This window comes from Kogia breviceps, chromosome 15 (assembly GCF_026419965.1).
Source record: "Kogia breviceps isolate mKogBre1 chromosome 15, mKogBre1 haplotype 1, whole genome shotgun sequence".
Classification (NCBI taxonomy): domain Eukaryota; kingdom Metazoa; phylum Chordata; class Mammalia; order Artiodactyla; family Physeteridae; genus Kogia; species Kogia breviceps.
Window position 1 is genome coordinate 78,920,717 of NC_081324.1, and position 15,976 is coordinate 78,936,692.

Sequence of the window (15,976 nt, forward strand, 5' to 3'; positions counted from 1 at the left end):
GAAATAGGAGGCCGGTAGAATAAATGGTGGCAGATTTCAGGCGTTAAAAATGAGCAGGAAATACATTTATTGACAAAGGAAGATGTTTATGATATGACATTGTAATTCAGTGCAATTTTTTAAAGGCGAGAAAATTGCCAGATGCTTCTCACAGTAGGTAGAGAGAAGAGGTCTCCTTGAACCAGGTGTTGTCTGCACTGAGAGATTGAGAGGCCTTTCTTAACTATGTGAATATTCGGTGACTCAATAGCATTGTACTAGAGTGAAGAATAACATGACCTTTATAGCTAGTCAACCAGGGGTAATTCTGCACCCTCCCTGGAACGTGTAGAAACATCTGGAGACATTTTTGTTTGTCATGACAGGGATGGGGCAGGGGTGCTACTGGTATCTAAGGCCAGGAATGCTACCAAACACCCTTCAATGACAGCAGAGCCCCCAGTTCAGGGCTATATTCAGGTGACCGTAGCCATCATTAGAGTCTGCTAGCAAGACAGAATCGGAAAGGGCATGCGTGCGGGAGCTGGGCCAATGACCTGTTTCAAACATGTTCTTTTCTGTCCACTTCTGCAAACCCAGCCCTGCTGGCACACATAACCACTCCATAAATACTCGTTGAATGTTGCATGTTGAATCCAGCTAGGGTACCTTCACCTGACTGTTGATCGGTGCCAGACTCGGGCTCAACAGTGACTCCTTGTGGTGGGAACTGAAACAACCATGCAGGTGGACCAGTGAGCTTTTCTTTGGCTGTTGGCAGAGCTGATCGCTTAGGACTGAAAAGGCCCCGGAGAGAGTGGAAAAATCATGAGGCTAGAGGAAAGCAGGAAACCTCAATCGGGATGATGTTTGGTGTCCTGCTAATCAGGGCAAACAGGTATTTGAGAAACTAATGAAAAATAGCAAAGGAAGATTACAATGTTGGACCTCAAACTGATAAAAACAAACCAGAGGTTATCTTGTTAGGTGAAAAAAGCAGGTTTCAAAATAATATGTATGGATAATCCCAGCTTCATGGTTTTATCATTTATTGTTTAGAGAAACTATACACATACCCATTTGTCAGGAAGAATTATACCAAAAATTATACCAAAATGATAACAGTAGAGGGTGGGGACTTGGGGGGGTTTCTTGTTTATCTGTTTTCTAATTTATTTTACAATGAATGTATATTATTTATGGAAAAAGAAAAATAAGAAGTTAGACGCTGAGCCAAATTACAAAGGCACTTCCCAATGTAAAAGGTAAAAAGACCCTAGGGACTTCCCTGGTGGCGCAGTGGTTAGGAGTCCGCCTGACAATGCAGAGGACACCGGTTCGAGCCCTGATCCGGGAGGATCCCACATGCCACGGAGCAAAAAGAAAGACCCTAGTCTTTCACTCACGCCCAATATTTCCATATCTGGACCCTAATTATCCAGAACCTCATGCCCTACAACCTCAGAAGGTCTCCCTTGGGCAAGAGTAGCTGCCCTGACCACTTCTTCTGGCTCCAAATTCCAGGCCCCTCTTCCGTCTGCGCATGAGCGGTACGCACCATCCAGAGCTGGCTCTGCCTCATCCTGGCCTCAGGTGCGGGCACAGGAACCCGGAGGAACGGCGGCACACGGTGGGGACGTGTTTCCATCCCCCTGGGGCTGCTCACCTGACATGTGGACGTTCCGGAGGCAGGAGAGGGAGGCATTGAGGCGGGCACATTCCTCCCGGTTGGCCCCGTATTTCTCCACGGTCTCACACACCTGCTCGTCCGTCATCTCCAAGAGGTCCTCCAAACTCAGCTGGCCCGGGGTGAGCTCCTAGCGGAGGGAAGAGAGAAGGAGGGTAAACAGACCGGAAGCGCCGGGAGGGGAGGCCTCCATGTCGCCCTCTAGTGGTACCTAGAGGAACGCCAGGCTCTCGGTGGATGTCGGCTTGGCATAACGGTTGGGTCTCCTGACTCCGGTCAGACAGGCCTGCGTTTGAATCTCAGCTTTGCCACTCATTAGCTAGATGATCCCGGGCAAATCACTGAACCCCTCTGAGCCTCACTTTACTCATCTGAAAAGTGGGACTCTTAAGCTCATGTGCTCTGTAAGGTAGCAGGTATGCTTAGCACATAGTCAGAGCTCTGTAAACGGTGGCAGTTAATTACCTGTCTCCCCATGCAGTTTTTGAACTCCTTATAGGCAGGTCTCCAATTTACTCATCTTGGAAGGCCTTCCATGCCTCCTGCCCGGCTTGGACTGCAATGATTTGTCCCAAATCCAGGGTGAACTAATAAGAGCAGAGAAAACTGGACAGCCCAAGTCTCCTGATGGCTGGTCTCCTTTCCCTTTTCTTCTCTCTTTCCCAGCCACGCATTCTAGGGCTCAGACTGGGGGTTCAGGAACCCTAAGGGTAAAGGGCGGCTGGAACCCTGTGGGTGGTTCAGTGCTGTCAATCAAACGGGATTTGTGTCTGAGCTCGATGGGGCAAGACTCTGCAATCTAAGACAAAGTGGAGTATAGCACGGAGTGGGGAAAGGGACACCGCTGAAGAGATAGGCTGGAGAAAAGGTAGGATTGCCGGCTATAACCGTGTTGGTCAGGTGTCCCTTCCCCACCGCCAGCAACCATCCCTCCCTTCCCCGAAGCAGTGTGTCCCTATACACCACAATATGGACACACCTGGAAACTGGTCAGACTTCTATATTTATGCATCTACAAAAAATAGCCTTCACATTATAGCACTTATTGGTAGCCAATATTTTACATTTATTATTATTATTACTATTAAAATAAGAGTTTTAGATAGCCAAGAATGGAGTCTAAGGCAATATTGTGGAGTACTTCCGCCCTCTTGTGGCCATATATGTGTATTACAACCAAATGAGACACCACCCTGCCCCACACCGCCCCCGCCTTAATCTAGCAGTCAGAAAGATGAAAACTGCATCGACACAAAAATGCTATGAAAAAAAAAAAAATTCTGCCGGGCAAAAGCTGAAACCCAATCAGTGCCTCTCCAACTCGCTAGGTCAGGGGCAGAGAAAGAGCAATTATGAGTCACATACAAGCTTTCTCAAATAGGGACCGTTCCAGGGAAGTAAGTCCACATTAAGAAAGGTGATGGAACAGGATCTGAAAGTATGAAAGGAATTACATTTAGAAGGGATGATTCACAACATAAAAGGATTCTCCTCTTTGCTGCAAGATTCATTTGTGCATTTTAATCCTATAACCTACCCTCCAAAATACTCAATTTACACTGAAGTTTACGGTTCACACACACACACACAAATCACAGAAGGAAGAATGACAGGAAAAAATGGAGAAGGCTTTAACTAGCTTGGGCCAAAAGAGGAGAGGCACTTCTGTTCGATTTATTCATAATAATAATAATTGAAATAGAACACTGTTTTAAGTGCTTTTCATGGATTTTCTTTAAAGGTCACAAAGACCACATACAGCAGGTACTTTTACCATCATCATCGGTCTGTAACTAGGACGTTGGCATTCAAAGAAGTCAGACCATCACCCAGGGTCACACTGTAAGTGTCAACCCAGGCAGTCTCACTTAGGAGCTTTCTCCACACTGCTGGTTCTTCCACAGAAGGGGGCCGTCTGGGGGACACACGCGTGAGCTGCAGACAGAGAGTTGGAAAGCCAGCTCTGTCCACATCGCCTGGTTGGTGGCCTTGGACTCGATTCTCGTAGACTAAGATAAGAGCCAGAGCTCGGGCACCTGCAGGCCAGGTCAATGTAAATAAGCAAATCTGAGAACTAGCCTGCGGGACCCTAAGGGGCAGCAGAATTCGGCTCACTGACGCCGAATTCACTGACAGGAATTCAGTTCTGTGCGGCCAGCAATTCCGATTTTTCGAGAGAAGCCCAAGATCTGAGTTTTTTATGCAGACTCTTTCAACTATTTAAATACTGGCTCAAAAATAATTCTGAAGACAAACAATAAATATCTGTGCGTCAGACACAAGATACAGCAGAGGGCCACCAGTCTTCAACCCCTGAAGGTTTGTCTCGGTCTTATTCGCCTCAATTGATAAATAAAAGGTCCCGAAAGCCTCTGAAACGTGTATGGAGCCATGCAAATAAAATGTACTGTCTGTACTTTTATGGGACCTTTCGTTTAAAGGATATTCACCCGAAACCGCCATCCTGGGAATGATATTAAGAAACAGAGACTCCTACACCATCTGGTGCGTATGCGTAAGATCGGGAGGGGGGGGGGGATGGGAGGGTTCTGTGTCCCCAGCTCAGGACTGTTAGATGTAGTGGGTTCGGGCAAGATCACATCGGGAACAAGGTCTAAAAAAGACGAAAGGATCTTCCAAGCCTCTTCGAGCAGGAAGCAGGGGGTGCCTTGAGAAATGGCACTTGGTCCTGCAGGTGAGGGGGGCGCCCAGAACGCCCTCTCCCCAGCTCAGGGAGGCCCCACCCCCAACAGGAAAACGAGGAGAAAGCACCGTGCTTCCCACTTCACACTCTGGAGTCATTCTGAGCTGGGTTTCCCTGCTCGCCCCGCCCACTCACGAGCAGGGCAACTCCCTCCATCTCCTAGCCTCGGTTTCCTGCTCTGTACAATGGGGTAAAAGTCATACCTACCTCAAAAGGTCGTTGTGAGGGTCTGAACAGTCTCGAGAGTTGAGGTCCTGCGTGTAAAACCCTCAATACTATGCCTGGCACTGAAGTTTCAATGAATGAGAGCTGATTTTATTAGCAAAGTTTCCACCCAGTCACTGAAAACAGGGGGGACCCAAGATCCCAGAGGGTAAGGAAATCTCACCATCCTTGAAACCTTAAGGATGTGACCCGCTCCTGGAGCATGGACACAAGATAACAGGTGTTCTGGTTTTGTCACTAGAAAACCCATTACTTCCAAAGTTTTCAGTAACAGCAACAACAATAATAATAAGTTGACATTTCCTGGGTACTGTTAGGTTCCAGACTATGGGCTGATCCGCACAGATCATCTCATTTTATCATGCCAACTACTTAAGAAGAGGAGACAACCATTACCCCATTGAACAGATGAGAAAACCAAGGTCCTAAGATATGCTGCCCAGTATGGTGGCCGCTGGCCACATTAATGAACATTAAATACAATTAAAAATTGAGTTCCTCAGTCACACGCACTAACCCCAATTCAAGTGCTCCGTAGCTACGTGTGGCTGGTGGCTACCGCATCAGGAAGCACAGATATGAATTATTTCCACCATAGGAGAACATTCTGCTGGACAGCACTGGTCTAAGAGGTAAAGTGATTTGGCCCAGGTGACTGAGTCCTTAAGTGGCAGAGCTGAAAGAGGGTCTATCTGACTCTAGATCCACACTTTTTTTTTTTTTTTTTTGGCCACACCTCCCAGCATGTGGGAGCTTAGTTCCCCGACCAGGGATGGAACCTAAGCCTGGATTCTTAACCACTGGACCGCCAGGGAAGTCCCTAGAACCACACTCTTAATGACCCCATTCAGACAGCATCAGAGATGCTCCGTGCCTTCATCCAACACGAATTTAAGTCCTACTATGAGCCAGACACAGCCAAAAGCCCACGGCCTGAGGGGGTTGGCTGCCGGCCAGTAAGGGGCAGAGGGCAGGGGTCGCCTCCAGTCACCTCCAGGACTTCCTTCCGCACGTCGACGATCCGGAACCAGTGCCGGAGCTGGGGGAAGCCGTCCAGCTCGGCATTGCGTTCCTGCAGGGCTACCTTCTTTTTGCAGGACAGCTGCCGGCTGAAGTACTTCACCAGCTTGCTCTGCGGAGACACAGAGAACAGAGGACACGTCTCAGAGGCACTGCCACAAGGAGGAGAGGCAAGTATCTCCCCAATGTCCCCTCCGCACCCCAACTCCGTGTTTTAAAGACCGGTTCAACTGCAGTGAGACCCAGTTTCCACTCATGTCCCAACTGCCTTGGTGAAGATGGGCCAACAGGCAGGTTCCAAGATTCTGCTGCGGAGGACGGCGTGCGTTGTACCCGTGTAGTGGGGGCGGGGTTTGGGCTGTATCCATCCACATCTCTACTGCACCAAAAGCCTTTGACCTTCACAGTTGCGCTTGTAGGAACTCCTCCTACAGACACCCCATCCTGTGCCAAATGACTGTGGAGGAGGATACTTCCTACAGTTCTGTTCGCAATGGCAAAAGATTGCAAAGACCCTGAGGGGCCATCGGTAGGAGACTTAGCATAACGGAACTCTATGCAGCTGTAAAACAAACAGGGGAAGTGTGCTGTGTACTAAGACAAGATATGCTGATAAATAAAAATAAATACTCTCTCATTCATGTGGGAAATGTTTACATTTGTGTATCTTGGTAAATGCTGACGCTCTCTGGAAAGATCCCTAATCCTGTAGGGAAGGAAAGAGGGAGGGAGGGGGACAGAGGTGAGAGGCACATTTCGTTCAATCCCTTTTTTACTATTTCAATCTTAAGTCACATGCAAGTATTCATAAATTAACAAATACTTTTAAAGTGAGGTGGACCCCGGGACTTCCCTGGTGGTCCAGTGGTTAAGACTCCATGCTTCCACCGCAGGGGGCACAGGTTCGATCCCTCATCCAGGAACTAAGATCCGCGTGACGCATGGTGTGGGCAAAAAAATAAACTTAAAAAAATAAAATAAAATGAGATGGACTTGAACCCATGCTTCTAGAGGGATGCCATGCCATGAAAAAGGAAAGGTTTTTTTAAATTGCCTATTATGTAAAAACTAACAACATTAACAAAAGAGAGGCAATAGGTGTGCACGAGCAGAGAAAAAAGTGTGGAAGACACACCCCAGCCTGCTAAGTTGGGATGGGGAAGCTCTATAGACGGGGTGAGAAAAAAACAGTTGTATTTCTTTATATATTTTTGCTTTGTTTCAATAGTTACTCAAAGCATGTTATCATTTTTGTGATTTAAAAGCTATTTAATAAAGATAATTCAATGAAACAAAAATAAAAATCCTTGGTTATACAAATGCCTTTGACATTTTAAAGCACCTGTCAACCAATATTCATCAAGAAGGCAGTCCCGGAATTCTAGGACCACATAATTTGGAGCAGGGCGTGACAGCAGCGGGCATCTGTTTCTGTCTAGCTGGTCTCCATACAAAGACTATTTCAGCTTCCTTTTGGGGAACCTTCCTTCTTTGGCTCGCAGTTCATATGGTTGAGGTGAGGCTGGCTTCACCCACCTACCCCACCGCCACCAGGCTGCAGGGCGGGCATGTGACCCAGGCCTGGCTGCAGCATTTGGAGCAGGAGGAACAAGTAAGCCAGGCTGGGCCGCCGAGAAAGCCCCCCATCACCTCTTCCCAAGCACTCAGAGGACAGCTCCTACTTCCCACTGGAATTGTCAGGAGGGCGCCAGCGAAGCCAGGAGCTGCCGGGCCGCCCCTGCTGCCATCTGGGAGAGCTCACCTGACACTGAAGCCCACTGGAAGAAATCAGAAAAATGGTGTTTAAGTTAACGTTAATTTTATTCACCTTAGTAGTAAAGAGAAAGTTGCCATTCCTTTTTTTTTTTTTTTTTTAAGGAGATTTTTAAAATTAATTTATTATTTCGGCCGTGCCGCACAGCATGTGGGATCTTAGTTCCCCAACCAGGCATCGAACCCGTGCCCCCTGCGGTGGAAGCCTGGAGTCTTAACCACTGGACTGCCAGGGAAGTCCCAAAGTTGCCATTCTTGATAAGCCCACATTCTATTGCAATAACGGCACAAAAATCACCTTATGCTAATGTACCTAGAATGCTCTTCATTTAGAATCTCAATTTCGAGTGTTAGAATAGAAAATGTCAAAAAGAATACATTTTTTCTCTAGCTTATTTCTGAATGAATAGGGTCTGACCTACTGAGACTTCAAAGCTGGGCTCTCAACTAAGACACCTATAGAACTCTCATGTCTGTCTGTTGTTTTATTTTACGACTTGTTTTAACTATGTTCTTTATACAGGTATGGAAAACCACACAAAAGAAATAAGTACAGTTTGACACGTCCCCATCCTTCTTTGAGCACTTCCTTACTCTCTGACACAACAAAATTGTCTCGGGTCATCTTGTTCTTTTCCTGCCCCAACCCTGGAATCCATCATTTCTCCAAGAAGTGTTGGTTCCTCTGAGCGGAATATGGTATTCAGAAGCCAAGATCTGGGTACTTGGTGAGATTATTGATATTGGGCTGTCATTTCCAGTCCCCTTAGTAGACAGCCTAGGCAACACATGTATGTGCAATGCATATGTGAATACGCAGATACATAAATCTGCACCTATATTGTTATTTATATGTATTGATAACTGATACCTCTAATCCCAATCCAACACCATAGGGTTTATTCTAGCATTTTCCCTCCCCACATTTGTATCACTCTTCTCAGGCAGTGAGAAAAACAACCCTCAACATATTTATTTCTTGCCTCTGTCTGCTGAATGTAGCGAACTCCCTAACTCCACCAGGCCACTGCCCTGCCTGGGTGCCGCCCTCATGAACCCTGACCCCTGCTCGGCTGCCTTCTCACCCTAGTTCTGCTGCCTGCCTTGTTTTTGCTTTTGTTTTTTTTTTTAATTGAAGTATAGTTGATTTACAGTGTTGTGTTAGTTTCTGGTGTACAGCAAAGTGATTCAGATATAGATACAGATAGATATAGATATGTATATATCTATCTCTATATATTCTTTTTCATATTCTTTTCCATTATGGTTTTATCACAGGATATTGAATATAGTTCCCTGGGCTGTACAGTAGGACCTCGTTGTTTATCCATCTTATATACAATAGTTTGCAACTGCTTGTCCCAAACTCCCAATCCATCCCTCCCCTACCCACCCCCTTGGCAAGCACAAGTCTGTTCTCTATGTCTGTGAGTCTGTTTCTGTTTTGTAGATAAGTTCATTTGTGTCATATTTTAGATTTCACATATAAGTGATATCATATGGTATTTGTCTTTCTCTTTCTGACTTACTTCGCTTAGCATGATAATCTCTAGTTGCATACTCGTAGCTTCAAATGACATTAATTCATTCTTTTTTATGGCTGAGTACTAGTCCATTGTATATATGTACCACATCTTCTTTACTCATTCATCTGTCGATGGACATTTGTTTCCATATCTTCGCTATTGTAATCTGCTGCTTATGAACCCTGGGGTGCATGTATCTTTTCAAATTATGGTTTTCTCTAGATATGTGCCTAGGAGTGGGATTGCTGGATCATATGGCATGCCTTGTTGTTGTGTCAGATATTGATGTTTGCCAATGGATTCTCAAATCTGATATCCAGGCACCACCCCCAACTCTGCTCTGGTTTCACACGTTGAGAAGCGGACATGAGTGAAACTGATTTAATCTTGGCGTCAAATGTCCAAAATGGTCATTTCACCAGTTACATGTGGCTAACTGAACATTTAGGGTATTGCTATAGGGTGATTAAGGGATAGAATTTTAAATTTTATTTAATTTAAATTTGAAAATGGAAGCCACATACAGTATTTTTCTGTTAAACATAACCTTATCGTTTTGATAGAGCTACATTTTACTTTAACTTTGACATTTTAGTGTCTGAATTGAGATGTGCTCTAAGTGTAAAATACACATTGGATTTCAAAGACTTGATAGGAAAAAAATAACATAAAATATCTCATTAATATTTTTACATGGATTACATGTTTCAATGATAATATTTTGGATACATTGGGTAGATAAAATATATTATTACAATGAATTTCAGCTGTTTCTTTATTAATGTGGCTACTAGAAAATTTTAAATTATACATTTGGTTCACACATGTCACTCTCGTTATATTTCTAAGGGACAGTGCTGCCCTAGGGCTTTATCCTAAAGAAATAATTAAGGATATTCATGAAGTCTTGCTCCAAGTGGATAATAGCCATGAAAGATTGGGGACAATCTAACTCTTCAGTGATAAGAGCTGATGTAAATAAATTACAATGTATTCATATAGTGGCATACCATTTAAAGATGTACAACATATGTATAATATTTGTAATGTATAAATAATGTATTAAAAGCTTTATAAAACTATATGAGTATAGATGCAAAAAGCCTTGGGAGGGTATATAACAAAATTAAGATTATGGGTGACCTATTTTTTTCCTGTTTGCACATCTGTAGCAATCTTAGAAAATACGATGTATATGCATTAGCTGCTTATCAATGGAAAACAATGTTTGGATAGGGTTGGCAATATTTTTTAACGTTGATGCTGTCCAATGCCAGCGAGAATGTGAGAAACCATTGAGAATGCCACCAGAAAGCAATTTGATTTGGAAGTGTCAACATTTTTTCTTCAATTGAAGTATAGTTGACTTACAATGTTGTGTTAATTTCTGCTGTATAGCAAAGTGATTCAGTTATGTATATATATATTTATATATATTCTTGTAAAAATTATTTTCCATTATGGTTCACCACAGGATACTGAATATAGTTCCCTGTGCTTGTTGTATATAGCACCTTGTTGTTCTCCATTCTACATATAATGGTTTGCATCTGCTAACCCCAAACTCCCAATCCATCCCCAACTCCCTCCGCCTTGGCAACAAGTCTGTTCTCTATGACTGTGAGTCTGTTTCTGTTTCGTAGATATATTCACTTGTGTCGTATTTTAGATTCCACATATAAGTGATATCATATGGCATTTGTCTTTCTCTGACTTACACCACTTAGTATGATCATCTCTAAGTTCATCCATGCAGCTACAAATGGCATTATTTCATTCTTTTTTACGGCTGTAAGTAGTATTCCACTGTAAACATGTACCACATCTTCTTTATCCATTCATCTGTCGATGGACATTTAGCAGGATTGATGGAACCATGTCACTGCTCAAGCAGCCATGCTTGAAGAGCAGCATTTCCCAAGTGTCTGGACCACTGGTAACTTGGGGTGGTACCCAGGCATGGCAACATTGGGTCGCATCATGAGCACGTTCTTTCCTGTCCTAATCTCCCGGCAGCCATCTAATTATATAACAAAGAGACAGTCTCAGTTCAGGGATATTATGTCTTTAACACCTAACCCTGGCTAATCTCTTTCTAACAGACAGCAGGACACAGACTCAGAGCCCTGGGCAGGTAACAGTATTTAACAACTTAATGATACATTTTCATTGTATTTATTTTCTTGATTGTCTTCCATTTATGGCAAGTGATACTAGTTTTCCATTACAATAGTTGTACAAAGCTTTATTTTTAGATACATGTATGTGTTTAGAAAACTGGATTTTGTTGACAGCAAAATATACAGATATGACAAAAAGTATGATGGTGATACAAACTGATGAGTTTGGGCAACACTGTCCTACAGAATAACGTTCAGACTCTTTTGACTATTATTTGGGGTTCATCTCAACTCCATTATTCTCCTTGCCTCTCATTCCCATGCAGTTCCCTAGACACGTCACCTCCATGTCACCTCGCTATGCATTTGCTCACGCTGCTCCTACCTACAATTCCCTTCCATGTCCACCTGTGGTGGATTGTAAAGATGACCTGCATCCTTCACCCCTCCCGTCTCCACATCCTTTGTGACGTGACTTTGCAGTTAACTCGCTAAACAGGCAGAATCGGTGCCAGCACCCAACCGGTGTGACTTGCCTCCGCCAACGGCAAGAGGCCGTGTGTGTTTCTGCTTGCTCTCTTCAATCTCCATGAAAATGCGCCCAGGCTGGTCAGCTGGTCACTGAAGGGTGAGAAACTGCACAGAGCAAAGTCAAGTTTTCACAGGCATCCAAGCCAAAGCCAGCCTAGCTCAGTCAAAAGCACATTGTTGCCTGGGGTTGGCTATGAGTGAGTCCAGTCAAGATCAGAAGAGCCACTAATCTTCAGGGAACCAATAAAAGTTGATATTGTATACAACTAAGGTTTTGTGAATGTTTGTTATGCGGCATTAGTGAAACCCATAGCTAATTGATATACCGTGCCATCAACTCATGAAAATCTGACTTCCTCTCCAAAGCCCATCTCAGATGTCACCTTCTCCAGCAAGTCTTTATCGATTCTTCTCTGGCATTTTTTTTTGTACATACGCTATTATAAAATTTATTACTCTTTTCCTTGCATTATAATTGGTGAGTAATGAAGACACAGGAGTCTTAAAGGATTAAGGAGCCCTTTTCAGATTTGGAAGAGTAAATGAAATAAGCATAACGATAAAAATAAAAGTACCATTATTGAGCACTTCCGTGTGCTCTTACATGCATCGTGTTAATATATCCTCACATACCCCAGAGATAGGTGCTGTCAAGATCTACATTTTACAGATGAAGAAATGATGCCCAGAGAAATTAAGTCATTTGCTCACCATCACACAACTTAAGTAGAGAGCTAGGATTCAAACCCAAGTCTGATTCCAAAGCCCCAATATTGCAGAAAGGATAACTTTATTTTAATTTACTTTACTGATTTAATAAACACATCCGTATATTTTCTTTGTAAAGAAGAAGCTAGAACACATCCGATAAAGCCAAAGCTCCTTGTGACCACCTACTCCCACTAATGCTGGCCTCCTTCTCCCTGAAGATAATGGGGGTAACTATTGAGATTTGTTTGGTGTCCTTCTTTCCATACCTTTTCCTATGTACTTTCACATATATGCACATACATGTAGAAACTCTGCAGTGTTGTTTGATGGGTAGGGTTGTGGGTTTTTTCACATAAATTGTACCATTTTTTTTTCACTTGGTAGTAAGCCTCCAGGATCTCTCCCTGTTTTTTCATACTTTTTCATACTACCTCTTTCTTTTTAATCTTCTGCATGAGGCATTCTTTTGATACCAGGGTCAAAAGCCCATGATGCGAGCATCTCTGGGATGTCTGCTGGGGGCATCTTTGTCAGTTACCATAAAGCATTCTGGGGAATAATGGCCATGATCGCACAGACACCGTGCACTGAATACTCACAGTGTGCCGGCGCTGTGAGATAAGTGCTTTGAATGTGTTTGTTTGTTTTTAAATCCACACAGCAATGCTAGCTGTGAGGCTGGTGTTCGGAGCCCATTCTGTGAACGAAAAAACTGAGGCATCAAAAATGTTAAATCACTTGCCTGGATCCACAAAGCTAGGGTATGATCCCAAAGATCCCTCTCTTTACCAGGATGCTGCACTCTGAGTTGTTCATAGGTCCTTCCCACCAAATGGGAAATCCAAAAGTTGACTATCATCCCCTCAAGGGCAGAGAGACAGTCTCACTCGTTTTGGGAAGCCTACTAGGTGTTGTGGGAGAAGTGCGTTTCTGAATTCCAGTTCTGAAGCTTGGGCAAGTCATATCAGCTCCCTGGGCCTCTACTTTCTCATCTGTGAAATGGGCATATATCACCTTTGCTCACATGCCTGCTGAGGCATCACATGAGATAATGTCTGTTCGGAAGACGGGCTGAGCCCCACCCCACCCCACCCCTCACAAAACACCGTGTCCTAACTATTTGTTGAAGGAATGTTTGGATTCTGGGGAGGAGTTTCCAGGGTCACCCAGAGACTGGACCTACACCTGCCCAGAAGCCAGAATCAAGGGGCATCCCCACTATGATGCATTAGAACGGAGGAGGCAGATGGGTGTAGGAAGCAGATGGAGTGTGAGGGGGCACACACAGGTCCAGGGCTTCCCCTTGAGCCAAAGAGGAATACAGATTACCTTTCCGGACAAGAGCATGGCTAGTCCAAGCAGGGGAAAACCCCAGAAAACTGCCCAGAACGTGAAGTTGGACTGGGCAGAGATGGAGCAGCACTTCCCAAATGGGGACCCCGGGGGTCAGCAGCTCTTTCCACCAGGTCCCCAGGGCTGGTGCTGCAGGATAATCACAGCTGTCAGCTAACAGGGGCTCTCTCTGAGCCAGGTGCCGTGATAAGCACTTTTTATGAATTATCGATTTGATTCTCACAGTGACATTGCAACATAGGTCCAATCACTGCCCCACTCCACAACTGAGAAGATCAAGGTTCAGAAAGGTTAAATAACTTGCCCAAGGTCACCGAGCTACTAAGTGCATGAATCACGATATGAACCCAAGTCTAACAAACTCTTATTTATTGACGCACAAAGAATGTTAGATCCACCGCCAAGTGCAACAACACAACAGGAACAGTATAATCTCATTTTCTGAATATAAACTGCATGTATGTATAGGCACACGCACACACACAAGACTAGAAGGCAATGCTCCAAAATGTTAGCAGCTGCATCTCTGGGTTATTATCTCTGCATCTCTGTGCATGTGTATCTTGGAATTTTTCTATAAGCTTGAATTATCTATATAACAATTAGTCACAAATGTCATGAAAATCAGACACTTGCCAACAATAAAGATGTGGGTCATTCACAATGTTAGCCATTTCATTAAATAAATTTTAAATATATCTATATAGTATATATAAACATTTATATATAAAAATATATACACATAGATATCCCCATTTTACAGATGAGGAAACTGAGGGCCATGGAGCTTAAGTAGCGCTCCTAAGGCACTAGAATATTTTACAAGGTAGTTCCCTCTTTCCCTAATTTCCTGACCATAAAAACCACCTGGAAGTGTTTGCTAAAAAATCAAACTTCCAGACCCATGCCCTAGAAATTCCGATTCAGGGAATCTGGAGAAAGCCCAGGAATCCATAGAAACGCAAGCACCCCAATGGTTCTGAGCATCAGGCAAGCATGAGAAACATCCATCTACTGTCTGAATTACGTAATGAAGGCAGTTTGTTTCTCAGACAAGCTTAAGCATCCAGATCCTTGGGCAACAAAATCAGGGCAGAAAACCAGTTCTGGAAGCTGGGGTGCAGCACCCCTGCCAGCAGCACCCTTTAAGGGCTGTGGGCTCATCTGCACAGCACGCCTTTACCAAGCAGCTCTGAGGGAGGAGTCCTCATCAAGAGCAGGCCGCACCAGTCCAGGCCTGAAGCGGTTCCCAGTGGGGCAGACAAGACAGCCGCGCAAACACAATCAAGAGGCAGAGGACAGGAGTCAGAGCAGAAGGGCAGCCAAGGCTCAGCACAGGCACCAAGGATGCAAAATTACGAGAATAGCCTCTTACAAAGCAATGTTCCAAGATCACAGGATGACAAAAATGGGAGAGTTCTACGTTTATCCTAAGAGAAGTAAGACTTCTCATTCGTTCATTTAAGTTTGTTTAGGTACTTTCTAAATACAAAGAGCTGGCGGGTGAGGGGAATACGAGATCAATTACACACACACACACACACACACACACACACGCACCTGCCCTAAGACAGGACTATTCAAGTGCCAGGAAGGCCTTGAAGGCCAGCCCCCTTCAGTTAAGGACAGAAATTAAGAGCAGTTAGACACTTTAATGGCTATTTGACAGGGCAATTTTATGTCTGTTGAATCTGATAGTTTTAAAGTGAGGCTTCTATTTTGTTTGGGGTTTGGGGTCCATTTCATTTTTCTAGTAAGTCATTTTTATCATATTTTATAAGAGTATTGGCTCCAAAGTACCAGGAAAGATAAAAACTGACCCTTCCCCACACGAGGTGTGAGAGGCACTGACCTCCACTTGAGGAATTTTCAGGGATTGATCTTAATCCCCCTACATCACTAGCCAAATTATTTTCCAAAATGGTTCTAAAGATACTGCTTTATACGAGCATCATGACAATGCTGAAGTGGGTGTTGGATTGTGATTAACAAAATTCTGCAGACGGGGAAACTGATGCTCAGAGGCTCGGGAACTGTGTCCAAGCTCATAACTAAAGAAGCAGGAGGGTCGGGATTTGAACTTGGGCTCTGATTTCCAATTCCGTGCCCTCTTCACCATAACACTCTGCTGAAGTGGAGAGTCTAAACCATCTAGAGGTCAAGGTTGTGAAACACAATTAGTAAAAGGCTTTGGTATGTCCTCACCCTGCCAGGTGTCCTAATTTATTTTTAGGTCACCCTCAATTCAAGTCCATGCAGAGCTGAACTGCAAAAAGTCCAAAGAAATCCCATCTTCAAGTGAATAAACACTGGGCTCCTGGAAATAGCACATCCAAGCTGAGCCCAC

The 15,976-nt window shown here is 44.1% G+C and overlaps 1 protein-coding gene across 4 annotated transcripts in view; it reads right to left on the reverse strand.

Moving 5' to 3' along the window:
• The window catches only part of KSR2 (kinase suppressor of ras 2), a 410,583-nt gene that overhangs the window by 330,215 nt on the left and 64,392 nt on the right, over window positions 1-15,976 (reverse strand). For all 4 annotated transcript variants that reach the window (XM_067015445.1, XM_067015448.1, XM_067015444.1 and 1 more), the window contains 2 exons: window positions 5,587-5,727; window positions 1,646-1,796 (listed from right to left, as the gene is read on the reverse strand). In XM_067015445.1, coding sequence (XP_066871546.1) covers window positions 1,646-1,796; window positions 5,587-5,727 — 292 coding nt within the window. The remainder of the gene's footprint in view (window positions 1-1,645; window positions 1,797-5,586; window positions 5,728-15,976) is intronic.